This window comes from Tursiops truncatus, chromosome 20 (assembly GCF_011762595.2).
Source record: "Tursiops truncatus isolate mTurTru1 chromosome 20, mTurTru1.mat.Y, whole genome shotgun sequence".
NCBI classification, from domain to species: Eukaryota; Metazoa; Chordata; class Mammalia; order Artiodactyla; family Delphinidae; genus Tursiops; species Tursiops truncatus.
In genome coordinates this window covers 50,237,151-50,256,413 of record NC_047053.1, presented here as the reverse complement: position 1 = coordinate 50,256,413, position 19,263 = coordinate 50,237,151, and the positions used below count along the sequence as shown (strand labels likewise).

The following is a 19,263-nucleotide window of genomic DNA, read 5'->3' as shown; positions in this document are numbered from 1 at the left end:
GCTCCCAGCCCCAGGATTCGGCTCCCATCTGCCGCCCCCGGCACCGGACGACGGTGGGAAACAGCCCCACCAATGGGTCAGAAAAGAGGCCTCGAACTGCCTTTGGAAGTACCACCCGGGGACTCATGCCTCACCCCTCTCCCTGCTCCCACGCTTTGCAACAAATTCAAATGGCTTAACCTTCCACCCTCCCTCAGATGGATCAACAGACACTCTCACCCCGCAAAGGGGGTTTAGGCTAGACGTGGGGATTCTGTGGGATGGGAGGCCGTGGAGGAGCAGGAGAGGCCTAGGAACTGGAACCCCGTCTTCAGGGCGGGGTCCCACAAGAAGCACCACCAGCATGGGAGGGTACCCACTCACCCCGCCACTGACTTGTCCTCTCTCCTCTTTTCTCTCTGCCCCCCTGGCAACGAGGCAGCTCCAGGTATGCCACGTGTTCCCTTCGCCTCCCGCCCCCCTCTACTCTATAGGGTCTCCCCTGGGGGTGCTCCCGAGGCGGGCTCCCCGGGGTTTGTGGCTCCTGTGGATGGACCAGACCAAGGTGGGAGGAGGGTGACGGGGACAGCGGGGTCTCAGGGTCTTCCCGGGGCCCTCTGAGGGGAGGCAGGCCCTGGAGGTCAGGGTCCAGCTCCGCGTGGCGCGGGGCAGCTCCTAGGATGGGCCATTGACCTAAGGCAGGCGGCATGAGGCTACAGGTTAATAATAAAGATGCCGATCGTGGGGAACGTTGAGCAGCCCCCGTACCCCATGTCAAGCCTGTCACGTGACCATCTTAGTTACTGATTCTCATGCTGTGTTGATTAGGATTAAGTCCAGCCGTCACAGAAAAGCCCTGAATAATAGTGATGGAGGCAAGATGCAAGTATGTCTTCTTTTCTGTTGACAAACTCTGGAGGTGTCAGTCCTGGCCTGACCCCTGGGGCTCTTCTTCCCTGGTTGACCCGCCCTGTTTAGTTCCCACCCTGGTCTTGCCTCATCATTTAAGATGACCACAGACAGTGCACGGTCATTACATCTGCCCTCCAGCTGGGGGGTGGGGGGAGAGGAAGAGGAGGAAGGAGGAGGGGTGGGGGAAGGTCAGGTTTAGGGACGTCGCCTGACCGTTACGCGCATCTCTTCCCCATATGGCCCTGTGGCTAGGTCTCCGTCCCGTGGCCATGCCTGGTCTCGGGATGCTGGAAGTGGCTGTGCCCCCGGCAACCAGGTGCCCAGCTCAGCCCTGGAGTTCCGTGACTGAGGAAGGGGGAGGAAAGCGATATTATGGTTCATCTCATGGTCTGTGCCACAACAACCCTATGAGGCCACAGCCGTGGCTAATACTGGTCCATCCAGAGCTTACTGTTGCCAGGTGCTTGCATATATTTTCTCACTTGGCCATCGACTACGAGGTTAGAGTGACAAGCTAGTTAAGTGGTGGGGCTGGGATTTGAAGCCACATCTAACTCTAAGAGCCAGAACACTTAACTCCGACTTTACGTAGCCTCCCCGTTATGACGCCTTGGATAGAGGCAGAGAGACGCTCTGGATTAAGCTGGACTATGGGTCCAAGCCCGGGCTGAGACATCAGTGCCCACTGCCAGGTGTGGGGAGAGGGGCGAGGACTCATCCTCATTTGAGGCCAAACAAGCTGGCTGCCAGGATGCCCGGGGTGCTGGGAGCGAGCACAGACGGTGTCTGCTTGGACCAGAAAATACTGTTAAGAAACTGCTCCAAGAGAATGAGAGGTTATGAGGCCTGGGAAGAGAACAGTTTTCTCTCTAGCTCAGGAGCCTCTGGGTTAGCCAGGAGCAACGCTGTGCAGCAAGAGACCTCAAAGCAGCTGCTTCCAAAAAAAGACATCTCTGCTCTGGTCTTTGTGACCCAGGGAAGGCAGAGGTGGCCGGCTGAAGAAAGGAATGACAGCAGTATCCTGGGACAAGTGCCATCTAGAGTTCAGGGGACCAGGTGGTGAGAAGCGGAGGAGGGAGGAGGGTATGAGGTCGTGACATCCTTAGGGGAGCGGCAGCCGGGGTCAGGAAGAGGGCTTTGGAGGAGGCTTGTCTTATCCTGGGTCCCCAGAGCTGGAGGCTAAGGCTTAGATGCTGCTGTTTTGGGAGAGCCTGTCCCAGGGAGCAGGACTGAGGGATGGGAGAGAGGCTGCTCGTCCGGATGCAGGGCAAACCCAGCCTTGCTGTTGGAGGAAACATTCCAGACCTCAGAAGTGCTTCTGGGGGAGCTAAGGTGGACTTTTCAAACTGCAGCTTAGCTCTGGTTGTTTTCCTCCTCTGGTTTACTGAGGTATAATTGACAAAGAGAAATTGTATGTATTTAACGTGTACAACATGATGGCTTGATAAACATTTATATTGTGAAATAGCCACAATTAACACAATTAACACAATGAACACAATGTGTTAATTAGCCACAGTCAAGCTAATTAACACATCCACCACCTCAGTTATCATGTGTGTGTGGTGAGAACATTTAAGATGGACTGCCTTAGCAAATTTCAAGTATACAATATAGGTTTATTAACTATAATCACCATGCTGGACATTAACTCCCTAAATTTATTTATCTTAAAACTGAAAGTATGTCTCCTTTGACTCATATGTCCCCATCCCCCCCCACCCAGCCCTTGACACACACCATTCTACTGTTTCTATGAGTTTGACTCTTTTCAATTCTGCATATTAGTGAGATCATGCAGTATTTGTCTTTTTTTAACTCAGAGAGCCTTGATTAGCCTTTAAAATGAAGCAGAATAACTTAGAAACAATAGAATAAAAGGATATCAGAGGACTTTATATGTATTAAGAGTAATTATTGTTTTGTAAAACTTTAAGTTTTCATACATAAATACACACACGTGTATGATTAGGTGAAAAAAAGTTGCTCAACAGTGCATGTAACGTGAACCTATTTGTGCATGTATGTGTGTGGTGTTTTTTTTGTTTTTTTTTTTTTGCGGTACGCGGGCCTCTCACTGCTGTGGCCTCTCCCGTTGCGGAGCACAGGCTCCGGACACGCAGGCTCAGTGGTCATGGCTCACGGGCCCAGCCGCTCCGCTGGGATCTTCCCTGACCGGGGCACGAACCCGTGTTCCCCCGCATCGGCAGGCAGACTCTCAACCACTGCGCCACCAGGGAAGCCCGTATGTGTGTGTTTTAAAGGAAATGTACACCTGCTTATAATGCATAAAAGATCTGAGGAAGGCACACAAGAAACTGTTAATAATAGCTGCTCTGGTAATGGGATCAGGAAGTTGAATGGGGGCTTTGGAGACATTTTCTAAACACTTTATGTCCTTGATTTGATTCTTTTCTAGGGCCATAATTCAGTTTTATAATAAGTAATCCTTTTACATTTTTGGTGTGATTACTGATGTGATTTGGCTCTGAATCTACCATTTTATTAGTTGGTTTCTTTTTTTTTTTTTTACCTGTTCTATGTTCCTTTTCCGTTCATTTCTTATCCTTTTACATTGATATATTTTAAAAAATCCACCTCCCTTTAGCTAATTGTACTCTCATATTCTTTTGGTCCCGATCTTCTTAATATTTTTATACCCTAAAGGTTATAACACGCACCTTTGACTTATCAAAGTCTAAGCCAATACTTTTACGTTTCATTGGGTTATAAAAGAACTTTAAAATGTTTTATTTCTATCCGGCCCCAACTTATATGTTTCATGGTATTTTAATACTCTCCAAATATTTTATATCCCACCATATATTATTATCATTGTTGTTGTTATTGCTGCTGTTGTTTTGCCAAGTCAATATTCATTTACGTTTACCCACATTTACCCTTTGTATTGTTCTCTGTTCCTTCTGACATCTCTGAGATTCCATCTGGAATCATTGTCCGTCTCCAGAAGAAACCAACTTAGTCTGGGACTGCTGTTTTTGATTTTCTAAGAATGTCTCGGAGGATATATTCATTATGTACAAATTCTAGCTTGTCCTCTGCCTTCTGTCATTTCTGTTGAGAAGTCAGTGTAGGTCTGATTGTTCCTTTAAAGGTAATTTCTTTTTTGTGTTTTCCTTTGCCTGGTTTGAAGGCTTCCGTTTGGTTTTCAGAAGTTTTACTATGAAAAGCCTGTATGGTTTTTTGCTTGTTTGTTTGTTTTGTTTTGTTTTTATCCTACATGGAGTTTGTAGATCTCTTTGGATCTGTGGTTTGACCTTTCACTAATTTTAGGAAATTCTCAGCTACTCTCTCTTTAAATGTTGCTTCTGCCCCAATCTCTCTCCTGTACTTCTGGGACTCCATTTACACAGACATTAAATCTTCATTATAAACCCTTGTCTCCAGCATTCTTTTCTGCAGTTTCCATCCTTTAGTTTCTCTATGCTTCATTCTGGATGTTTTCTTTTGTTCTTTCAGTAAGTGAAGTTTCTCTTCAGCTGTGTTTAATCTGCTGTTAAATCCATCCATTTAGTCTTTAGTTTCTGCCACTGTGGGGTTTTTTTTTCCATTTGGTTTCAAATTTTATCTTCTATTTCCTAGACTATATTCAGCATATTTATCTTAAAGTCTGTGCCTGGTAACTCCAGCATATAGATCTCCTATGAATCTGTTTTTATTGTCGTGTCTCTTGGGTGTTGATCATATAGTCTTGTCTCTTTATGTACGTGATTTTTTTTAAAAAAATCAAGGTATTTAAATTTTTAAATCTATTTTAATAGCTTTATTGGGGAAAATTGACATGCAATACACTAAACTTGTTTAAAGTGTGTAATTTTATGGCTTCTGGCTTACGTGAAACCATCACCACAATCATGAGAGAGAATACAGTGCTAACTAATATTACTAAACACAAGTTTAGTAATATTTTTCTTTTCCTCTCTCCACCACCCCTGAAATTCCCTTCTTCCCTTTGGCATCTCTTCCTCCCATCTCTCCTCTCCTCATCTCCAGGCAACCAGTGGTCTGCTTTCTGTCGCTATGGATTAGTTCTCATCTTCTATTGATATAATTTTATATAAATGGAATCATATGGTATATATTCATTTTTGTCTGGATTTTCTCTCTGAGTATAATTATTTTGAGATTCCTTCATCCTGTTGCATGTAACGATAGTTCATTCCTTTTTATTGCTGAGTAGTATTCCATTGCGTGGATGGACTACACTTTATCCATTTACCTGTTAGTGGACATTTGGGTTGTTTCCAGTATTTGGCTATTACAAATAAAGCTGTTATGAACATTCGCATACATATCTTTGTACACACATATGCTTTCATTCCTTGTGGGTAAATACCTAGGAGTGGAATGGCTGGGTCATATTGTAGAACTGTGTTTAACGTTTTAAGAAAAGTGGTTTTGCCATTTTACAATCCTGCCAGCAATGTATGAGAGTTCCAATTCCTTTACAAATTCATCAATACTTGGCATGGTCAGTCTTTCTAATTTTAGCCATTTTAACAGGTGTGCGGTATTATCTTATTGTGGGTTTAATTTGTAATTCTCTAATGACTAAGGATGTTGACTATGTTTCTCTGTGCTTATTTGTCTTCCGTTCATCTTTTTTGGTGAAATACCTTCAAAAAGGTTGCCCATTTAAAAGATTGGGTTGTTTATTTTCTTATTATTGAGTGGTTAGAGTTCTTTACATATTCTGGATATAGGTTCTTTAACAAATAGATGCTTTGCAAAAATTTTCTCCCAGGCTGTGGCTTGTCTTTCTCTTAACAGCATCTTTCAAAGAGCAAAAGTTTTTAATTTTAATGAAGTCCAGTGTTTTCTTTTACGGATTGTGCTTTTGGTGTATCCAGGAAATCTTTGTCTAACCCCAGGTCACAAAGATTTTTCTCCTATGAGTTTTATAGTTTTAGGTTCACATTTAAGTCTGTGATCCAGTTTGAATTAACTTTTATATATGATATGAAGTATGGGTTGAAGTCCTTTTTTCCCTTCCCTTTCCTTTTTTTTTTTTTTGCATATAGAGTGATCCATGACTGTATGTTGAAAAGATTATCCTTCCTCTACTGAAATGTCTTTGCATCTTTGCCAGGATTCAATTGACCCTACATGTGTAGGTCTATTTCTGGACTCTCTGTTCTGTTCTGTTGATCTGTCTCTCTCGATGCCAATATGACACTGTCTTGATTCCTGTAACTCTACAATAAGTCTTGAAATCAGGTAATATAACTCTGCCCAATTTCTTCTTCTTTTTCAAAGTCATTTTGTCTCTTCTAGGTCCTTGCATTTCCAAATGAGTTTTAGAATTAGCTTGTCAATTCCTATTTTAAAAAGCCTGCTGGGATTTTGATTGGGATTTTACTGGTTCCCTTTTCTTTTTGAGGAAAGCTACCTCTAGGTAGTTCTGGAAAATGAATATGAAAAACTGTAGAAATAATTTGAGGTCAAGGATGATACTCTCTTCTTTCAGAGAGGATTTACTTTTATCCTTGGATTACAGCTGGGGCCCTAGCAGTCCCAGGTCACCTCAACCAATGATAGTGATTGAGACAATTTTAAAAGGATTCAGCCCCTGCCAGAGCTGCTCTAGTTCTGGTCCCTCCTTTCTTCCAGGCTGTAACTCCTCAGAGTTCCAGCCCAAAGTGTGGATTTCCATCAGGGCTCCCCATCTTTGGCAGGCCCCAAACTCTGACTTTTGTCTTCCAGGTCTGCTTAGCTGCCTAGATGCTGCCCCTGGAATCAGCAGGTGCCCCCAGGAGGAAAACCAACCCCAACGCTGGCCTCAGCAATCTCTTTTCCTCCTTCTCCCTGGTCTTGGCCTTGTCATTCTTCATTCTTTGTTAGATTTTCCAGGGCCTTCATAGATGTATTTTACATTTTCCCGTTTTTCCTGGTCATTCTCAGAGGCAGGGCTGATCTGCATTACCCAAAGTGGAAGGCCTCCTTGTGAAAAATGTATACAGTTTGAGTTTCAAAATGTTAATTGTTAACAATTATTCTGACGTCCATTGATAATATTCTACAAGAGCTGTGGTTAATAAAGTGAACCTGGGCTGGAGCTCATGGTGGTCTGATCTCACGCTGGCCGGCGGGACGTGGGGAACCATGAGTTCTTTTCCTCTGACCCATTGGCCTGTTGGGAACTAATCCTCCCTGAAGAGAGCCCCACGCCCCACCCTTCTCCGTGATCTCGAAGCTAATTCCCCTCCCTCTCTTCTGCGAGCCTCAGAAAACCTCTAAAAAATAGAACCCAGCAGCCGATCCCACGCTTGTTCCCGTCGAGGTCCTACACCGACCACAGCTCGCTCCCAGCTCAGGGCCCTGGCCGTAGCGTCAGATGGGTGCCCGGACGCTGAGAGGTTACGTATTCACCTATGCTCCGTGCCTCCTCAGAGGTCCTTGGAGGTCATCAGGGATTCAGGGGAGGCCATGTAGCTCCAGCTGGATACAATTAAATGTTGGTCTCTATGGGAGACCTTTGGAAAGAAAACAGGTCGGTGGCTAAAAATAGTCTGGAGGCCTCTGGTCTAATCCAACCTCCGTAACTCATAGATAAAGAAATTGAGGACCAGAGAGGGCAGGGGCCTCCTCAGGGTCACACAGCTGGTTAGGGGCCGACCTGAGACTGGCCCCATGTTTTCCGACTTCCTGACCGGGGGTGTCTCTTCAGCTGGCTCTGCCGTCTGAGGTTGGAGCAAGGCTCCCATCCCCTCCATCTCCTCTTCCAGGGGAAGGAGAAGTTCCTGAGCATCCTGAACAAGTACATGGAGATCCACGGCACCGTGTACTACGAGAGCCAGCGGCCCCCCGAAGTCCCGGCCTTCGTGAAGAACCACGGCCTCTTGCCGCAGCCTGAGTTCCAGCAGCTGCTGCGCAAGGCCAAAGTGAGCCCCACCCCGTCCTCCGTCCTCACCCCAGCCCGGCCATAGATGTCCAGGAGGTGCCCATACGTGCCTGCCATGCCTGCCACCATCACTTGTGGCCCCCTCTACGTGTGGACGTGCCCAGCACACTCTGCTGCCCTGAGCCCCGTGTCTGGGCCTCTTAGGGGCTGGTCAGAGCTGGGGGCAGAGATGGGGATGGTCATCAGGCAGGGGAGGCCCCACAGTGAAACGGATCTGAGTGGGGCTCAGTGATGGTGAAGAGGAGTTGGGCTGCCCACCTGCCCCCCCGCCCCAACACCAGTCCAGCCCAGCTGACTCCTGGACCTGGCTTTCAGAGCCACTGAGAGGGTGGAAGGGCAGGCTGGGGGCAAAGGGACGGGGCGCAGCCTGGCTGGAGTTCCATCGGGCCAGTAGTTCTGACGAACTGCTTCTGGAATTCCCTGAGCTGTGTCCCTGAAGCGTGATCCTGCTGTTGGGCCCTGAAGTGTCAGCGAAGGCTGGAGAGTCTCTAGCCAGCTGCCAGGTCCTCTCCTGTTCTCACCATAACTTATTTCTTCAGGCCTCATATGTGTGTGTGTGTGTGTGTGTGTGTGTGTGTGTGTGTGTGTGTGTGTGTGTGTGTGTGTGTGTGTGTGTCAGGGTGGAGAGAGGGTATCTTTGTGCAGTGAGCAACCTGAACAACCCTACATGGCAACCCCAGATTCAGAATCACTTATTGATCACCTTCCAGGGGCCAACCCTATGAGCACTCCTAGTACAAGTCAGGTACTGAATGAATGTTTTTTGGGTGAATGAGTAAAGGTCCTTTGAGGTCAGCTGTAGGAGTGGCCTGAAGCCTTCTAAGCTTGGGAACCCTTGTTCTTTTCCCCTCCAGAATCATAGCCTTTAGAGCAGGAGGAGGCCATTGATATGACCTAACTAGACGTCCTGATTTCACAATGGCTGAGGCACACAGCTGCTCTGGGCTCTCTGCTGCCCCAGCTGCCTCCTGTGAAAGTCCCAACCCCAGCCTCGCTCCCAGCTTCCTGGGGCTCCTGGGCTGTGACACCCAACCTTCCCTGACCATCGTGCCACCTCGGTTCTGCAGCTCTTCATAGGGTTTGGCTTCCCCTATGAGGGCCCTGCCCCGCTGGAGGCCATCGCCAACGGCTGTGTCTTCCTGCAGTCCCGCTTCAGCCCGCCCCACAGCTCGCTCAACCATGAGTTCTTCCGGGGCAAACCCACCTCCAGAGAGGTGAGTGGGAAGGGCCTGGTCCCACATCGGGAGGGTCCGAGATGGGACCCCTGCAGTTCCTGGAAGGGGGAGACTGAGACATGGGGTGAAGGGAGAGATGGGACAGATGGGTGGGGGGCTTTTGCTCTTCACGCAGCCCAGCTTGGCAGGCAGAGGGAGAAGCCTCCCATCTCTGTGCCCTGGCTAGGTGTTCTCCCAGCATCCCTACGCAGAGAGCTTCATTGGCAAGCCCCACGTGTGGACTGTCGACTACAACAACTCAGAGGAGCTCGAAGCAGCCATCAAGACCATCGTGAGAACCCAGGTGAGGCTCGGATCCAGTCAGGCCACCAATATTCCTAAACTTTGCGTCTTTGCTATAATTAGAAGAAGATGCTCCTCTTGGTGAATTCAGACTTGCAGGCCTGGGCTGGCAACTTGGATGCGTGTGTGTTTGTTGAGGGAGTGGGGGGCAAACCTGCCTCTGTGCTGTGAGCAACCCGCACAACTGTACAGGGCAGCCCTGGATCCAGAATCATTTATCGCGTGTCTCTGGGGGCCGGGTCCTGTGAGCACTCCTGGCACAGGTTAAGTGCTGAGGAATTGTTTTCGGGATGAAAGCGTGAAGGTTCTTTGAACTCTGCTGTCTCTGTGGTCTTTCAGCAGCACATCTCAGACTATAACGTGATCACCTGGGGGTCTTGTTAAAGCGCAGGTTTGGAGTCAGCAGGTTGGGTGGGGCTGAAGCCCTGCATTTCAAACCAGGTCTGGGTGGTGCCGCCTTTGCATAGCAAGTGGGTAGAGCGTTCTGCGTTTCCTCCAGCAAGTAAGTGTTGGTGGGTGTGGGCGGAGGGCGAGGAGGGGCTCGTGCAGCTCCTCTCCCCGGTGGGCACCTCTGTGGCTTCTGATGGCTCCCTGTGCGTGTGCGCTCTCGCGGTCCCTTCATTTTGAGAAGCGGGCAGACTGTGTGAGCACATGGGGGAGGGGCAGCCCTGCTCTCCGTGATCCCTCTGGACCCATTTCTTGCTGTAGCTCGGACACCAGGCTGAGCAAAAAACCCCACTCCTGTCAGGTCCCCTTCTCTGCCCATCACCAAGGTCACCGAGCGTGCCCTCCCTGGCGGGGGGCTGGGGGTAGTTGTGCTGCTCTGGGCGGACCTGTGGCAGAATCAGAGAGCATTAGGCTGCTGGGGCAGGGGCCACCGCAAGGGAGAGCCCTGCCCGGGAGGACGCACAGCTGTCTGGGGAGCTGGGGACACTGCCGGGCTTTGGGCAGAGGCCAGCGCGCATCGATGCCCCATACGGTCTTAAGGGCTTAACTTCGGGTCCAGAGCCCTGCTTGGTTGTCCTGACCGTGAGGCAGGGCTGCGTATTTTTTTAAATTTTCTTTTGGCCGTGCCATACAACTTGCAGGATCTTAGTTTCCTGATCAGGGATTGAATCCAGGCCCTGGCAGTGAAAGTGCCAAGTCCTAACCACTGGACTGCCAGGTTTTTTTTTTTTTTTTTTTTTGCGGTACGCGGGCCTCTCACTGCTGTGGCCTCTCCCGCTGCGGAGCACAGGCTCCGGACACGCAGGCTCAGCAGCCATGGCTCACGGGCCCAGCCGCTCCGCGGCATGTGGGATCTTCCCGGACCAGGGCACGGACCCGTGTCCCCCGCATTGGCAGGCGGACTCTCAACCACTGCGCCACCAGGGAAGCCCTTTTTTTTAAAATTTTACTTATTTATTTATTTGGTTGCACCAGGTCTTAGTTGCGGCAGGCGGGGTCCTTAGTTGAGGCTCGCCGACTCCTTAGTTGTGGCATGCGAACTCTTAGTTGAGGCATGTGGGACCTAGTTCCCTGACCAGGGACTGAGCCCGGGCCCCCTGCACTGGGAGCTCAGAGTCTTAACCACTGCGCCACCAGGGAAGTCCCTGCATTGTTTTTTCTTTTTAACACCCTCCTGCATCCCGTGGATCAGTCCCTCCCATTCGGCACTCTCGGTCTTAGCCCACCCTCTCAGCAAATGACCCCAGAAAATCCATGCCCACCCTGCCCACCCCCTTCTTCTACCCACCCCACTCTCGTCCTTCCCTCCTGTCTGGGTGTGAGTGTTTCTCTAGTGAAAGTACCAAGGAAACTGCTGTGTCACAGCCTAGGTGCATCTCTGGTCGTGGCAGATGTGGCCAGGTTGACCCGCGAAGTGGCTGAACCCCTGGACCTCCACCAGTGGTGCAGGGAGAGCCCTCCGCCCCCTCTTAAGCAACCGCTTAAACAAATCCTCCTCTGCTGGAAGTTCCTCCAGGTCCTGGACTGAGGTTGGGCTCTTCCCAGAGCTGACCCCAGGCAACGATTTGAGCACAAGTAGTTTATCTGGGGGGTGATTCCAGGAAGGAAGGTCCTGGAGTGCCGGTGAGTCAGGGTGTGTCATCAAGAAGGTTACCCCTGCCTCCAGCCACCTGGTGCTCAGTGCCGGCGGGGACCTCCGAGAGGTGGGGTACTCGCATCCCGGATTGTCCTGAGAAATGAGGAAACCGGGGTGTTTTTCCCACAGCTGCATCCACTGCTGGCTGAGACTGAACCGGGAGGGCAGGTGTCAGCTCTCAACACTGGACTGAGCAAGCTAGAGAAAGCCGCCCACCCCCCGACAGGCGGTGGGGGAGGGCGCTGTGAGAACCTGCCCTGCAGGGGACCCCCGTCCTGCACTCTGTCCCTGCTCCCTCTCTGCACCCCTTGCAAAAGCAACCCTCTGGGACTTCCACCCTAGGGGAGCAGGGGCGGGGTGGGAAGGGGACCAGGAAGGCTTTTGTCCACCCCCAGGCCTCAGGTCGGGCTCCACCTTCAAGGTCCCTGGTGACTGAGTGAGCGAGATCCCAGCCCTGTGGAGAGCCATGTTCCCAGCCGCAGACCTAAACGGGGGTGTATGTTGGGGGGCGTCTGTGCGTGTGAGCATGCTCATCTATTCACGCGTTATTTCTGGCTGGACACACAAGAAATTGATAACAGTGCCTGCCCTGGGGAAGGGGCTGGGCATCTGGGGTCAGAGGAGAACTTGCTTTGCCTTGTTTTCTCTTGATTTTTTAAAACATGAACATCTGTTTAATTGTTAGTTAATTAAAAATCAGGGCTTCCCTGGTGGCGCAGTGGTTGGGAGTCCGGCTGCCAGTGCAGGGGATGCGGGTTCGTGCTGCGGAGCGGCTGCGCCCGTGAGCCATGGCCGCTGAGCCTGCGCGTCCGGAGCCTGTGCTCCGCAGTGGGAGGGGCCACGACAGTGAGAGGCCCGCTTACCGCAAAAAAAAAAAAAAAAAAAAAAAAAAATCAATAACAAAAGGGTCCAGGAACCAAGGTACTGCAAATTCGTCAGGCTGACTTGCAGCTGGACCGCAGACCAGCCCGTGGCCCCCCTGCCTTTAGCCATCCCACCCCCACCCTGACTCTTGGGCAGTTAATCCTTTACCCAAGAATTGCCTGAGAGGTGTTTAAAATGCAGATTCCTGGGCCTATCCCCAGCTTCTGATTTAAAAGGACCGGTGCAGCCTTGGAGTTTGCGGGTTTTTTAAATTTTTTATTGAAATCTTGCTGGTTTGCTCCCGCCCCCTTCCCCCCTCATCATCACAGGCCAGCAATCCTGGCAGGACCAGCACCTGCCGTTCTGTCCAGACGGATCACCGTCCACACCTGTAATTAGACCTAATGGGGGTAATTTCCAGGCAGGCTGGCTCCTCCGGTGGGAGATTCACGGCAGGCGGGACGTGGCTGCTGCGAATGGTCCCCTCCCTCGCACGGGTGGAGGGGGGCTTAGATTCACCACGTGACGGGCTTCAAACCACCCCGGGGGATGAGTCGGTGGCTGCTGCTAGGAGCAGGCAGGGTGATGTTTGGAGGGGAAATCTCTTCTCTGGTGGGTTTATTTATAACCAGGACTTGAAGTCTTGGATCCGAGGCGACTGGGGATCCCCTGGGGCAGCAGCTGGCGGCCGGGGCCTCCGTGGCCATCAGCTGGGGTTGGGATTGGCTGTGTGGAGCTCAGGGCTGGAAAGGCTGTGCTGGTTGATGGGCTGTGAAGTGGTGGCTGGATGTGGACCTGGGGATTCTCTGGGATCCCGGATCTGCCCCAGGATTAAGGACACCGACTCACAGGGCAGGTGAAGTCAGAACCGCGGCGCGGTCAGAGGGGTGGAGCCTGGTCCCGAGAATCAGTCCTGGTGGTAGCTGCTGCTTCCCTGAGACCCTCCTCAGCTTGAAGTCGGGGATGTCCCCTGGGCCAGAGGGCCCATGATGGGCCTCCAGCCCTTCGAGGTGGGGTCTACAGGAGGCAGGACCCAGCGCAGCCTGACTGGGTTCTGACACACCCATCTCTGATGCGGAGAAAGGACTTGGGCAGACCAGCAACATTTCACTACCTGGGCTGAAACTGCCTGATTTCTGGAGCTGCTGGCAGGGAAACGGCATCATCAGGAGGCGGCTGGGCTGGGTATGGTGCCAACACACATGGTGGGGAGTGGGGGGTGGGGCCAAAGGCTAAAAGAGACCTTCCTCTGAGTCTGAGACGAACATCTCCCAGGTCACCGCGATCTCGCCTCCCGCCCACCTGGCCGACAGTCTCCTCCAAGGAGGCTGTGTGTGCTGGGCCACCGAGGGTTGCTGTAAACGGGGAGGGGGTGACCAGGTAAGAAGACTGGAGAGGAGGTGGGGGTACCCGCGCTGGGGAGGCGGCCTCATCACCCCTTCCGTTCCCCTTGCTCCTTGCGCCCCAGCTACCAAATCCACCTGGTCCCATCGGCCCCAGCGTGCGCTGTTCTGGAACTCTGATATTTAGACTGGCGGTATGTGGCCTCCCTTTGGGGGCACCTAGTTCGTTTAGCTCCCGGGTGCCTGGTCCGGGCAGGAAGGTTTACAAATGTCATCTCATTCCATCAGGCTGGGAGATGCCCTGTGTTGCTTTGCGTGAAACTTCCACATGTTGGGCAGAACACAGGCAGAGCTGGGGATGCTTTTTCATTCCATGACTAGTTCCTCAGGGACTCCTGTGTACCAGGCATCGTGCCAGGCACCAGGGATTTAATGGTGAACAGGTTATCGTCCCACAGCCCATGGGGCTTATGACCTGAGGGAGACAAGGGATAAATCAGAGATGATGACACAGGCACTAATTCTCTACTGGGAAAGTCTGGAGTGTGTGCAAAGGAAAGTGGTCCTTTAACAGGAGGGGGGGAGTGGAGGTCTGGGTCTGCTTCCTGGAGGAGGTGACGTCTAAGAGGGGAGGGTGCATCCGGTGGTTGGCTGGGGAAGAGCAGGCATCACGGCCGAGGAGGGGATGGAATGCCGAGCTTTAGGGAAAGAGGAGAAGCTCAGCGGAAGTGGGAGGGGGTCAGGGAGGGATGAGCTGTCGTGAGGCCCCCGAGGGCCACTGAAGGGTGCACCGGGGAGCGGGGCATCTGCATGGATAGGGTAGTCGGCTCCCTGGGTGCAGGCCGTGAGAGCCCCCAGATCTGGCTGCTCCCAGGGCCGAGCAGCCAGGTCTGGGGAGGCCCAGGGCTTCTCCTGCCCCATGTGTCTGCCTGTCTCTCGCACAGGTGGACCCCTACCTGCCCTACGAGTACACGTGTGAGGGGATGCTGGAGCGGGTCCATGCCTACATCCAGCACCAGGTAGGTGGGTCCCCCACTCTCTGTCTCCAGGGGCCGAGCTGGCTTCAGTGTCTGAGGCCCCACCTCTGCCCAGGGTGCAGCGTGCTTTAACCTCCAGGTCCTTCTCCAATCTGTTTGCTTCCGCGCGGGGGTTGGAGATGGGCGGGGCCGAGCAGTACTGCTCAGAGACCAGGCCTGGGACACCCCTGCCCTGGGCCCCCAGCTCGAGTCTCAACCCCCATATCACAGCACAGAAATGCAAAGACTCATTTTTCATTTTTATTACACAGTTGTTTAGAAGTTTAGTGAGTGAGTGGGGAGTAGGGAAGACCCTCCCCCTGCACCCCCTACCCAAAGGATGAGTTGGGAGTGAGGTATTCCATTTTCCCTCTTGACAATGCTTTCCTCTGGGCAGGACTTCTGTGCGGCCCCAGGCCCTGCCCCCGCAGGGGCCCGAGCCCCGGAGAGCCCCTTCATCCTGGCCCCCAACGCCACTCACCTCAAGTGGGCCCGCAACGCCAGCTTGGCCCCCGGGGCCTGGCCCCCAGCGCACTCCCTCCGGGCCTGGCTGGCCGCCGCTGGGAGGGCCTGCACGGACGCCTGCCTGGACCACGGGCTGATCTGCGAGCCCTCCTTCTTCCCCTTCCTCAACAGCCAGGACGCCTTCCAGACGTGAGTGAGCCCCGGCCTGACCCGGCCCAGCTGACCTCACCTGTAGCTCCTTTGCTCCCGTGGCCGCCTTGCCCCCGGCCCTGCCAGCAGTGGGGGCATGCGGTGCTTTCCAGTGAGTCAGGAAGGATCCAGAAGGGACCCTCCGGGCAGGTATCCACAGCACAGCTGCCCACTCTTGGCAAAGCCTCTGCCCCAAACCACCAGGGGAAGCTCCCTGCTCAGTCCCTGACCTCCTCATCCCTCCCTCAGCCCCTGCCCAGCCTGTCTGGGCACCTTCTAGGTCCAGGCCACAGAAGCTGCCCCAGGTTCCCCCTGATGGGTGAGCCTGGGCCCCCCGCCCTCCTGCCCACTCTCCTCTCTCACAGCAGGGGTGAGAAGGAGCTGCAGCCCAGCGTTTGTCCTGGCGCCTCCTAGAGACGTCTCCCTGGGTCTGGAATGGGATGGGCCAGGGAGAGGGAGTGGGCAGTGCCAGGCTGGGGCAGCCCCCGCCCCGCACGCTGAGTGACCACCTCCGTTGGTGCCCACCCAGGCTGCAGGTGCCCTGTGATGGCACTGAGTCGGAGATGAACCACCTGTACCCGGCCTTTGCCCAGCCAGGCCAGGAGTGCTTCCTGCAGAAGGAGCCTCTGCTCTTCAGCTGCGCTGGCTCCAGCAGCAAGTACCGCCGGCTCTGCCCCTGCCGAGACTTCCGCAAGGGCCAGGTGGCCTTGTGCCAGGACTGTCTGTGAGGGCACCCACCCGGCTGGCCCTCCCTGCCGCAGGAGAAAGCACCAGCAGATTCTGAGCTCCAGCGACCCGCCCTACCCACGCCCCCCCCCCCCACGCCCGCAGGCCGGAGCCTCCTTTCTTGGCCGGGACATGGGCCGAGCCGATAGGTGCGCAGGTCTGGGGAGGGAGGCAAGTCTGCCGAGTGCCTGGTGCCCGCCCTAGGCAGGCTCCTTGCTCTCACCCCAAGGGCTCGTGGCAGCGTTGTGGCCAAGCAGCTGGGGGTTGGTCAGAGGGTCCCACTGGCCCAGGAGCAGATGGTCGGAGGCCCCTTGCTTTGTGCAAGACCAGATCTGGACCAGGTGGAGTGAGGGCCTTTGTCCTTCTTGGGCCCAAGGATGGGGCCTCTGGGCATACGATAGAGGAAGCGGGGTGATGCTTGTCCAGTGGCCCACTGGAGGGTCCACAGAGTGGGGAGTGATGTGTGAGGGGTCAGCCTTGTCCCTGTGGAGTTGTTTGGGGTGTGGACAGAAAGGGCCAGGCTGGGGGACCCTGTTCATGCCTCCTCAGCCCCCCCACCCCTCCTGTTTTCCCAGATTCCCCTCCTTTCCACACTTGGGCACCACAGTTAGGGTTGCAGGGACCACTTAGACCCTGGGTTGAATTGTCTCCCTCTTGCTTATTCCAACTTTCTTCACTTTGGGCATTTCCTGAAACCTATCCCAGCATGACTGCGATTCCAGACCATGGATTTGTTTCCAAAGCCTCAGTCCCCACCCCAGCCTCTGAGAACAGGCTCTAGAATCTACCCTGCCCCCACCTCCTAAGCATCTTTGTAGACTTGGGATGAAGCTTCAGCCCCATGGCACACGTGGCCCAGTTCCTGGATGCCCAGGCCTGCTACCCCCACGTAGCCACCCCTGCCCCATCAATGCTGTGTCCGTGTCCCTAACCTCCAGCTTCCTCCAGCCTCCAACCGCCTCTGGATCCAGCCGTCCATCCGTGTGGCATGCCTTCCCCTTCACCTGAGGAAACAGATCGGGCTGTCAGAAACACTGCCACCCCAAACCCGTTTTTAATCCCACTCCCTTCCAGGCAACCTGCCCCACCCACCTAGGCCTGCCCCTCCTCCCTTCCAGGGAGGCAGCCGCAGGGCCTGGCATCCAGAGGGCGGGGCCTGAAGGTGGATACCTCCCATCAGAGAGCCCTCTCGGCCTGGGCAGCTCCTGTGGTCACAGAAACTCAACAGTCACCAAGGACCTGACCTGTCGGGGGAAAGCAATAGAGATACTCTTTTCTCTCTTTTTTTTTTTTAAAGATTTCTTGAAATAATAAATATTTTATTGGGATGTGAGGTGCAGAGGAGGAGCTGTGCTATTTCTCATCTTTTCCTGGGATGCCCAGGCCTGGAGGAGTGAGGCGGTGTGAACACCCTGGGTGCAGGGGGGGGGGGTGAATATCTGGGGCCCCCGGGCCCCTCCTCCACATTGTCACTCCATCTACAAAGTTGGCGCTGTCAGGCTGCCTAAAGGAAGTCCCTGCGCGCGCCAGAAGTCCATGGCCCCTCCCACCACTCCAGCACTGTGACTCCAGGGACCCCGCTTGACCAGCAGGGCTGGATCCAGTTCTGTTCACCTGGGGCTGGCCTCTGCTGGCTGTGGTTGCTGTGAGGTCAGAGAACATAAATGCATTTTGATGAGAGCCTGAGCCAGGTCGTGATAAGAAGACTAACTAGGGGAGGGAGATCAAGATGGCAGAGTAGGGACTTCCCTGGTGGCGCAGTGGTTAAGAATCCGCCTGCCAATGCAGGGGACACGGGTTTGAGCCCTGGTCTGGGAAGATCCCACATGCCGCGGAGCAACTAAGCCCGTGCGCCACAGCTACTGAGCTTGTGCTCTAAAGCCCGTGAGCCACGACTACTGAGCCCGCGCACCTAGAGCCCATGCTCTGCAACAAGGGAAGTCACCGCAAAGAGAAGCCCGCGCACCGCAACGAAGAGTAGCCCCCGCTTGCCACAACTAGAGAAAGCCCACGCGCAGCAACGAAGACCCAGTGCAGCCAAAAATTAAAAAAAAAAAAAAAAAAAAGATGGAGTAGAAGGACACAGAGCTCACCTCCCCCCACAAACATCAAAAATACATCTATAGGGCTTCCCTGGTGGCGCAGTGGTTGAGAGTCCGCCTGCAGGTGCAGGGGACGCGGGTTCGTGCCCCGGCCCGGGAAGATCCCACATGCTGCGGAGCGGCTGGGCCCGTGAGCCACGGCTGCTGAGCCTGCGCATCCGGAGCCTGTGCTACGGAAGAAGCCACAACAGTGAGAGGCCCGCGTACTGCAACAACAACAACAAAAAATACATCTATAGGGTTTCCCTGGTGGCGCAGTGGCTGAGAATCTGCCTGCCAATGCAGGGGACACGGGTTCGAGCCCTGGTCTGGGAAGATCCCACATGCCGCTGAGCAACTAGGCCCGTGAGCCACAACTACTGAGCCTGCGCGTCTGGAGCCTGTGCTCTGCAACAAGAGAGGCCGCGACAGTGAGAGGCCCGCGCACCGCGATGAAGAGTGGCCCCCTCTCGCCGCAACTAGAGAAAGCCCTCGCACAGAAACGAAGACCCAACACAGCCAAAAATAAATAAATTAAAAAAAAATACATCTATAGGTGGAAGAGTTCTCCCAGAAAGCCAACTGAAAGCTGGCAGAAGATCTTTCACAACCAAAGCTGTAAGAAAGATCTCTTTGTAACCAGGTAGGACAGAAGAAAAAAAACAAAGCAGGATGGAAACTGGGCCCCTGGGAGGGAGCTCTGAAAGAGGAAAGGTTCCCTCATCTTGGGAGCCCTCTTTACCATTTGGGAGCCCCGCTGGGGCAGACAGGGAGCTGGAGTGGCCTGGACTTTGCTCGGTAGGTGTGTGTGGGTGCTGACTTGCTGCCAGGCAGGGTAGAGAGAGACCAGCACCGGCAGCGGCCACGTCTCCACACTTCTCAGCCCAAAACATGCTACTGCTAGTATGCACAGTGGCTGGGGCTTCAGCAGACAGACCCAGGGAGAAGACTTGATTTAGCTGTGTGGAAACAGCCCAAAGGGCCTGGAGTACGGTCTGGGCACCATTGTTAACACGTGCAACACGGGGCGCGAGTCTGCCATATAAGACCCCTGCTGTCAGCATGCTCAGGTGGGGCGTGGCTACAGTGGCCATGGGCTCTGTGAGTGCATACACTGCGGGGGCAGGGCTGACAGCTGAGCCAACATCAGCACTCCCTCAGCAGGG

General features: G+C 53.6%; 1 protein-coding gene across 1 annotated transcript in view; it reads left to right on the top strand.

Annotated features, from left to right (window-relative positions):
- MGAT5B (alpha-1,6-mannosylglycoprotein 6-beta-N-acetylglucosaminyltransferase B) overlaps nucleotides 1-17,344 on the top strand; it is a 67,625-nt gene extending 50,281 nt beyond the window's left edge. The window contains exons 12-17 of the mRNA XM_033847391.2: nucleotides 7,638-7,793; nucleotides 8,881-9,027; nucleotides 9,215-9,331; nucleotides 14,565-14,639; nucleotides 15,034-15,290; nucleotides 15,820-17,344. Of these exons, the coding sequence (XP_033703282.1) occupies nucleotides 7,638-7,793; nucleotides 8,881-9,027; nucleotides 9,215-9,331; nucleotides 14,565-14,639; nucleotides 15,034-15,290; nucleotides 15,820-16,018 (951 nt within the window). The 3' untranslated portion in view covers nucleotides 16,019-17,344. The remainder of the gene's footprint in view (nucleotides 1-7,637; nucleotides 7,794-8,880; nucleotides 9,028-9,214; nucleotides 9,332-14,564; nucleotides 14,640-15,033; nucleotides 15,291-15,819) is intronic.
- The last annotated feature ends 1,919 nt before the right edge of the window (nucleotides 17,345-19,263 follow it).